Source organism: Aulonocara stuartgranti (assembly GCF_965226115.1).
Source record: "Aulonocara stuartgranti genome assembly, chromosome: 18".
NCBI classification, from domain to species: domain Eukaryota; kingdom Metazoa; phylum Chordata; class Actinopteri; order Cichliformes; family Cichlidae; genus Aulonocara; species Aulonocara stuartgranti.
The window spans coordinates 3,899,258-3,908,406 of record NC_138954.1 but is presented as its reverse complement, the minus strand read 5'-3'; the positions used below and the strand labels follow the sequence as shown (position 1 = coordinate 3,908,406).

The 9,149-nt window shown below is 42.4% G+C and overlaps 1 protein-coding gene across 1 annotated transcript in view; it reads right to left on the bottom strand.

Moving 5' to 3' along the window:
* Positions 1 to 2,202: 2,202 nt before the first annotated feature.
* The window catches only part of myo10 (myosin X), a 131,757-nt gene continuing 124,810 nt past the window's right edge, over positions 2,203 to 9,149 (bottom strand). Inside the window, exons 31-41 of the mRNA XM_082514315.1 lie at positions 8,786 to 8,928; positions 8,214 to 8,405; positions 7,973 to 8,130; positions 7,733 to 7,856; positions 7,286 to 7,583; positions 6,997 to 7,204; positions 6,190 to 6,326; positions 5,988 to 6,108; positions 5,358 to 5,834; positions 4,958 to 5,149; positions 2,203 to 4,860 (exon numbers count right to left, since the gene is read on the bottom strand). Coding sequence (XP_082370441.1) covers positions 4,750 to 4,860; positions 4,958 to 5,149; positions 5,358 to 5,834; positions 5,988 to 6,108; positions 6,190 to 6,326; positions 6,997 to 7,204; positions 7,286 to 7,583; positions 7,733 to 7,856; positions 7,973 to 8,130; positions 8,214 to 8,405; positions 8,786 to 8,928 — 2,161 coding nt within the window. The 3' untranslated portion in view covers positions 2,203 to 4,749. The remainder of the gene's footprint in view (positions 4,861 to 4,957; positions 5,150 to 5,357; positions 5,835 to 5,987; positions 6,109 to 6,189; positions 6,327 to 6,996; positions 7,205 to 7,285; positions 7,584 to 7,732; positions 7,857 to 7,972; positions 8,131 to 8,213; positions 8,406 to 8,785; positions 8,929 to 9,149) is intronic.

Here is a 9,149-nt window from a genome sequence, read left to right as displayed (position 1 = left end):
AGGATTTGACAGACAGGGATGCAGGAATTATGACACATTTCATATGAGCACAAAAACCTGATGTCAAAATGATATTGAAAAAAATGATCCAGCAAACATTTAATGCTGGTTAAGGATGTGATTCTTGCTTTGGGTATAAGAGGTCCAAATCCTGGATGAGCCCCCATGATGTTACTCTCAGTCCTAGAAGAATCATGGGTGTAGCATAAAAAGTGAAAAGAAGCATTTTTCACCAATCTAAAGGACTGAAGAGTGCCACGGCAGAATTGCACTCCAGAAAGAAGAGATTTATTTATCTATTAATGTAGACAATATCAGGGTGTGCACGAGGCCAAAGAAAAAGAAAAATGCTTCCCACACCTATGCTTCCTGGAGGGAATGTCCAAGATAATGTCCATAGAAATGGCTTTCTATGCTTATCGATTCTTAGGAGGAAGGAGGAGAGAGGTCAGCCTAATAGGTCTCTAATTTAAAGGAGCTACCATCAGTCTCCCGTCCAATCACCAGGTGCCACATAGAAGTCAACATAATGGGTAAGCAGAAATGGTTGGACCCAGGGATGAAGGGGCAGACACCCAATGTACATAAACACAATTTAAATTATGACATGGGGCCATAACGTGACCCCCCCGATCCCCCTTTTTTAGATTTCATTGTCATTCATAACATTTCCAGTGCTGGTATAAGCTGGCAAAGTGACATCTGTTCAGCATGGCAGTTTGCCTCAAAGGACTGATCCTCAGATGGTTTGTGCCAGTATAAATATAGCTATTGGAAATTGTGTTTTTCCCTGTCTGTAAACCATTCTTTTGAGCTTCCATGAGCCCTGTGATGTTTGGGCCATGGGCTAATCTGTTCTTGACCTACGAGTCATTTACTTTTTTTGGTGCCTTAGGAGGCTGGGTGTCGACGTTGCAATGCGCAGCACAGAAATGACTTGAATGTGACTTTTGCTGTTGGCTGTATTTCTATTTGTTTTGACTGTAACATGGATGTAATGTATAAAGAATATTTATAGATACAAAGCTGTGCGAGTTATTTGCCCAACGTCATATTGGTTTTGAGTATCTGCTGCAGGATGCTACGTGTGTGGCATCGTTACAGGAGATGAAGTCAAACCCCCAGTGATGAAAGGTATCATTTTTGCTCATCTAGACCAAAGAACACTACTGCATATTATCACAGAAATTTTATTTATGACAGCTGGGCTGGTGACATCCATGGGAACACTGATCAGACAGTGTAACATCAATAAACCTAGGTGGCGAAATATCAGACATTCGTCACTTAAGTACAGATACTGGTGTTGAAATAATAGCAGTCTTTACTCGAGTAAAAGTGAAAAAGTACAAGCTCAGAAATGTACTTGAAGTCAAACTAAAACTAAAAAGCAGTAACTTAACATTGACCATGAACAGCACAGCTGCTCTGCCCCACTCCAACTTAGTGCATTGCTGTAAACTTTACCACAGTTAGCAAAATTAGGTGTGTAACAAACTACACAAACATTTAGTGTTAGCTGATATTGAGCTGTGAGAAATGTTGCATTTTAAATTACCTGTCACTTAAATTTTTTTTACTCCATTTATGCTTCTGCAGTGTGAGCTACATGCTGAAGAACTATGACCACAACTAACTGACTTCTGCAACAAAAGCGCTGTTCCAGATTGCTCTTGTTAGGTATGTGTTTAATACTGATCTTATCTCTCTATCTACATAGATATATAGATACATACATATATAGCGAGCTAGCAGCTGGATAGCGTAGTGGTAAGACTACACGCCTTTGGAGTGGAAGCCGCAAGTTCGATTCAACATTTGGCTCTCACAGCTACAGATTGACAAGGTACAACACACATACTACGTCAAGGGGGAGCCAGGACCACAGGTCAGGGGGGGGAGATGTTGTCATCACCCCCAACCAAGATTAGGAATCAAGGTGGTGGAAGTTGAGTGTAAGAGGAAGTGACTTGACTGGTTAGTGAAGTTAAGTACCCTTGAGATCAACTAGAGGATGTGAGATATATACATGGTGATGATAAGTAGAAAGGAAAAAAAGTAGCTGCTGTTGGTGAGGTGTATTTGTTTGTGGCCTTTTTTAGGTTCTTGGATGTGTGTCCAGCAGCTTTAGCCGTTGGTTGTCACATTAACTTTCTTAAACTAAACCTTTTTTTTAATAGTCAGGAAAAACAAAACGGTAACTTGAGACCAAAAGTGTAGCGATTTATTGTTAGAGTCATCAGTTCAGCACATAACACTAATTACAGCTAGGAGGAAACCCCCCCCCCCCCACAAAACATTGTGTCAAAGATCCACTGTCAGATAGTTGTTTAGAGAAAAATACAAGATTTGTTAGCTTGGGAAAACTGCCATCTGATCAGGATTCAGGAGAAAAAAAATAGAAGGCAAAGACTTACAATATAAAATGTACAGCCACATGATTAAAGTATATATAACATTGCACATATACCAAAAAAAGAACCCACACATGAAAAAAAAAAAGTGTACATCATATACAACAAGGCACTGTGGAGGAAACCTGCACACGCATCTTTGGATGGATCTGCCGCCCGCGGAGGTCCAGTGAAACGTTTTTAGGAATGTTACACTGCAAACAGTCCAACTGAACAAGCCATTCAAGCTAAATCATGACAGATTACACTGAAATACAACGATTAATTCTTATGTCTATTATGTAATAGACACATCATGTAATAGCTTTTTGAATTTGTAAGTGCTTTTTGTAGACAGGCAGCAGACAGAAAAAATATCTACATCTTCTTATTTCACGTTTTTAAAAAATGTATTCCAATATTTCCTCTTTTCTACCCCCCAAAGAACCAATTTACATTTTAAGTTCAGGTTGTTCTAAAGGGAAAGATGGTGTTGCAGTTCACATTTGTTGCCAGCAGATGTCAACATGGATCAGAAAGAGACGTAAAAGATTGTCTGACATCAAATTACCCATCTGCAAATATTTTATTAAACATAGCTTTTTTCTTTTTTTCTTTCCCAACAGCAAAAAAGAAAGAAAGAAAGAAAAAAGGTTTGGAGAAAAAGATAAAAACAACTGCATGTATATGTCCAATATTGTCAACGCAACATTGTCAGTAAGACTCACGTACTCGGGTACATTTGCAAACGTTCAATTAGTCAATGATCCAGGCTGCTGCCCTATATCAGTATCTTTAATATTATAAACAATTTACGCCTCAATTCATTTAGTTTCTCACAACTGACAGATTTAAAAACCCTTGAATGACGTCCATTGCTGGTCAGAGTTTGCAGTGCACAAATACATTGGCAGTTAAAGGGAAATGTGTGTGGGAGCACCTTTCAGATTCAGGCTACACAGGAACGAGTGTGGCACCAATAAAGGCTAAATCTGATTAGATATCATCCTGCTTCAGTTGGAACAGGCACTTTGTATCGTAAGCAAAACAATCAGTCACAAACGTAAAGGTACAGTTGCATCTTATTTACAGTGAACAGGAAAAGGTCAAGTCCCAGAGTTTCTCAAAGCAGAGGAAAAGGCTTGTAGGCTGTAGTTGTTTTTCCTCCGTCTTCTTTGCCTTTAATTTTTTTATACATTCGGACAGCCTGTAGACACTCTTCTTTTTTTCTAATAACATACTTCCTCGCACACACACACACACACACACACACACACACACGCTTACCAACCTCTGTGAGAAATCGACCCCTTCTGCAAAAACAGTCCCTGTAGGGCCTCAGAGGTTTACCATCGGACAGAAAATTAACTGTTTCTTTTCAAAACAAGACACATCCACCTTTTAGAAGCTGCATCTGACTTCATGAAGACTAATATAAAAATATGATTGTGTATAACCACCACCTAGTTTTCTTTGGTCTAAGAGACTGTGGTTTGTAATCAGAGTCTGGGGGTGAACGTCTGTCATGGTACACTTTGTACACCTTGGGATTAACAGATTAAACTGATCCTTTGTTCTGTTTTCTCTAGTCAGTTTAGGAAGCTTAGCTAGAAGTCCCCTTTACTTTAATGTGGTGCAAAAATGTGCACTTGTTAGCTTATTTAAGAAAGTGAAGATTGTACACAACTTCCATCTTTAAAACAAAAACTTCATATTATGTTGGCTGAACAGAGGTGAATGTGACAAGGATGATAGTCCTTCAAGCATTTTATCACTTTATGAAAAATAGTAATTAACTTGTGGAATTTATAGGAGCAATTGATCTTAAGCCCTAAAGGATCTTAAATAAAAAAATAAAATAACACTGACAGCTGGCAGGCTTTGAGGGAAACCAATTAGAAGCTGCCCGCAGTTTGAGTCTTTTAAAGTCTGGTCCCTGCTCGTTATCACATATCTGTTGATTTAGATAACAAGAAGCATTCTCATGTTGCTTTCTCAGTCAACTTTTGGACTTCATTCTGTTTTCTTGAGTTTTATGGATAACTTTCCACCATGTTTGCTACAGAACTATCCACAGCCCTGTGCCTACATTTTATCGTGATGAATAAGGAGTGGATGTGTACTGTTTCTAAAAGAAACCAGGTCAAGATAAGTTGAGCTAGTTTACATTAAGAGCATATTGGGTTTTTTAACTTTTTTTCCTCCAGCATTCAGAGTCAGTCTGACATGAAATGTATGAGCTGCTCTCTCCAGAGTGCAGAGGATGGGCGTCCATGCATGGCCGGCACCGGCCACGCTCGGCCCCCTGGCTGCACTCCTGCATGTGGCTGCGAGGCAGAGGGTGAAAGGGCGGAGTTCACCAGGTGCTACAGTGGCTGCCGTGGCTGCTGACGGACTGACAGTTGCTGTAGCGCTTCTTGACGATCATGCTGATGTAGGCTTTCATCAGCTTGGCGATGTCCATCACCTGCAGAGGAGAGGAGTAAATGTTGGTGTTGTATTTAATGACCTGCATTGAAATTATGGGGAGACCAGGAGTTATGACTGAGTGAGGATGTACACACCATTTGGGTTTCAAACACCAGCTCTCGGCCTTCCACGGTGATTTTGTAGGTGTTGGATAACGGAGCTCCGAAAGAGAGTATCTGTTCATACGGGAACACCTCCAGAGGCCACGGCTCCCCTCGCTTGTACACTGATATGGCCTCCCGGCTCACACCCAACCAGAGCTCGGAGGGGAACATGCCATCCCGGCACTGAAACAGCAAGCATGGAACATCAAAATCTCCTATCATTCCCTCTAAGATCAGTTTTGTTTAGAACTGGCAATAGATGACTTTAAACCAACCAAACAATCCCATGTTTCCACCTATGGCTGTGTAGCTGTCTTTATGGGAACATAACCATCCTTTATCATGGAGAACAAAGTTTTTGCTTAAACAGAAAAGTGATTTCTCTTCTCACCTCGACGTTGAACAAAGTGGATCCGTATCCCTGCCACTCCTTCACCAGCGCCATGTATTTGACCATTGCCTGTTCCTGGTTCATCCCCTGCAGCTTCTTCCACTTGTCCATCACGCTGGTTCTCACGGCCGCCGCCTCCTCCCTCATCCAGGCCTCCAGGCTGTTCTCTTCTTCAAGCTTCTGCCGACTCAGCGAGCTGCTCCTGAAACTCCGCCTCAGTGTCCCCTCCAGGAAACTCGAGCGTTTCCTCTCCGCCGTGCCTGAGCGGTCGGCCACCGAGCCGGTCCCCGGAGCGAATGTCTTGGCCGAGTTCTGCACCCGGGCCCGCAGTCGAGACATGGGGAACACCTGGGACATTTCAGGGATGGTGGACTGGGAGTTGTGATCACCCAGAAGGTACTGAAGTCTCAGAGCAGCCAGAAACTGAAGAGTCTCCTCAGGGGCCGGGTATTGACCACGAATCACAGCTTCATGGGCCTTTGAGGGAACACAGAGAAAATTATAGTTAAAACTATAAGATCTAAGCATTTTTTCTTTTTTAATTTCCACAAAAAATCTTTCCAAGTTCAGTCAGAATCAGCTACAAAAGTCTCCTAGTCCCATCCCCAGACAATGAGCCACGAGTCTGACCTGCTCGAACATAAAAGCAAACTCCACGCTGTCTTTGGGAACGTTGTCCGTGTCTAAGAAGCAGTAGAGTTTGAAGTAAAACTTCCATCCAGTGCTGCCTTCGTCTGGGCTTGCTGAAAGCCTGCAGACCACAGAGTGATTGTGTTAGCATTGGCCAGAAGACAAAAACATTTGCTTCAGAATCAAACATGGTGGGGCTTACTTTTCAAACTTGGCGAGCACGTCAGCCACCACAGTGCGGCTCTCGATGGCTTTCTCTGTGGTGTCGTTGTGTTCAAACAGGGCAAACATATTCCTGCTGTCCTCCATGGCCAGACCGCGGATCAGTTTCTCCACCACCTGACACACACGATGAGATACAACAGGGACACATGCAACTGGTTTTAAAACTGTAGATGAGATTAAAAAAAAAGAAAAAAAGCATGAATTCTTGTCTAAATTCCAGACATTTGGGACTGCCATTCAATAAAGGTGGAAAGTACAATTTCTATAACTATAAAATATTTAAAATGTCCTTTTAACAGGGTCTTAGCTCATCATATTATCCAGATTCTGATATTTTCTGCAGCATCAGAAAATAATAAATTCCAGCAAGCATGTCAGTGTATGAGCATTTAAGCCTGGATGCTTACACAGGCTCCAGGCCAAAAGAGCTGAATAAAAGCAGGATTTTATTGCTGTGACTGATGAATTAATTAATTGTTAATTAATTATTGTTAATTATTATTGAATAACAAATAAGGAAAATTGTAAGGAAAAAAGCAGAAGAGAAGAAGATAAGAAGCTCAGGCTGTTACAATACAAAGTCATTTTTAAAACAGCTGTCAATTGATTTTCAATTAAAATAGATGATTGACAATCATTTCAGCTCTGTATTTACTGTTGGGTTGTTCTGTTGGTACAAACATATCTTTTATACTGTGCTTAAATCATAAAAACTAGAGCTGAGTAAAAAGTACACTGTTTATTTGTATGCTTTGGCACATAACCCCGTTTTCCACAAACCTACCTCTCCTGCGGTGGTGTGCGAGTTGATGGTTATCTTGCAGGACCCTCCTCCGTGGCAGTGAACGGTGGTGCTCATGTCCTGTCGGGCCACGATGCAGCGGATCTCCTCCTGAGACGGCACGTTCTCTCTGGCTCGAGTCTTCCTCAATGAATCAGCGGCGAAGGCAGCATAACGATCCATCTCAGAGCCGGGAAACAGCTCGCGAGTCCTGCAGAGAGCAATTTGGAAATGGTCAGCTTGAGAGAATAAAAGTAATTTATCTATAAACATGTGGCAGCCTAGTGCACACCTCTTCAGGTGGAACTTGAGGTATCTAAGGATGCTCCTTGTCGGGACGAATGTGCAGGACATGCAGGCGAGGATCTTCCAGTTGCACAGGTTCCCAGGGCTGCCGGGCTGTGGCGGCCGTGTGGTCTGCTTGATGAGCTGGCAGTAGAGCTCATCTCGCAGTGGTTTGAGCTCCTGGCCCGTCTGCAGGATGCCCTGAATGATGGGCACGGGGTCAGCCACGCCCTCCAAATGCTGCAGCGAGCTGAACACCTTGAGGGCTTCATCCTGCAGGGTTGTGTAGCTTCTGCTTCTTGGAGCTGAGCAGGGAAGAAGTTGTGATTAAATCAGTACATATGGTACATTAATATCTTAACTAAAATGGTAAAAATGAGATACGTTAAAGACATTAGTACTAAGTTAGATTGTCAATCCCAATTTAATCCTATTCTGTCTCAGTGGTACTCACTGGTGAGATGAATGTCCCCGTAGGGCAGTGGCAGCAGCGGGGAATGCAGAGGGTGATGACTGTAGCGAAGGATCGGGTTCCTCTTGTAGATCTGCTCAACGACCTCCAAGTTCAGACAGTTCTCCTGCAAAGAGAAGAGGAGCTTGGGTTTAGTGCAGTGCTGATTATCTGAGGCTTTACTGGAAGGAAAGAATTAAAATGACCACTGACATCCATTTTTGCACTTTCAGAGTTTCCTACCTTGATGTCCTGGATGAGCTGCTGGGTGGGTGTGTCGATGGGAGCTTTGGTATCTATGACATTTTGGACGGAGTTGGCCCAGCGTGTGGCTTCAGTCAGCAGCTTGCAGTAGAGACGGTACGAGTGTTTACGGCCGTACACGATCACGTTCCAGTATCCTGACACGACAAGAGGGGCGGAGAGAAATTGAAGCTACTGGGTAGAGAATGAGTTGGCAGTTCTTGCCATTTTCTTCTCTTACCAGTCTCTTTGAAGACCTTCTCATCGGGCTGAACCACTGAGCAGAGGCTGTTCAGCACCAGCGTTCCCAGCTTGAGGGCATTACGCTCTGAGCTCTTATAGTAGTCCAGGGAATTGTGGGTAAGCAGGAACCAGCGCTTCTTCAGCTTCAGCGAAGCTTTGGTGCTGTTCTTCATCTCTTTGTGCAGCCAGCCTGGTGGGAAATAATTATTAAATAACTTTTTGTATTCTCTGGTTTCCTCTGAACTTTTCAAAACTATAAAAATGCAGAAAGGTCAAGCTTATTCTCTGTGAAAGAGCTTTATTACGGTTTTCTTTAATAACAGAGAAAATCAAACCTGCTTAAAACTGAGCGTTTGAAGCTTTTGCCTTACAGCTTCTACATATACACATTTGATTACTTGAATTATAACATTGATATGAGCACCCACCACTGGAGCTGTAGATATGACAGGGGAAACTTCTTTTATTTAAAATCTGATTTCCTAACCTGCAACTTTTAACCTGTAGTTAAAAATTTTAAACACAAATTAAAAAAGGAAAAACGGCCACGATAAACGAATCATTTGTCACCTCGGATGATGAACTCCTGTCCATCGACTCGGGTGTCTCCTTTGGAGCGCTGCAGCAGAGTGATCCAGTGGTGCATCTCCTCAGGCGTGTCAGCATTGCAGTGCAGCACTCGGTTCGCAGTGATCATGACGAAGGAGTTCGGCCTGTCGAAGTTCAGAAATTAATAAGACGACAGAAAGGAGATCAATAGTCTAACACCGTAATAGCTCTTGGGTGCACTTCTTGGATTAAGAGATATGAACTAAACTTTTAATTTTGAACCAGACGACTAAGAAGAATTAAAGCTACTGACATAAAATAGCAGGAATTATATATTTGTCACATATAGGTTAGAACACAACAGAAGAAATACAGGACCAGAATG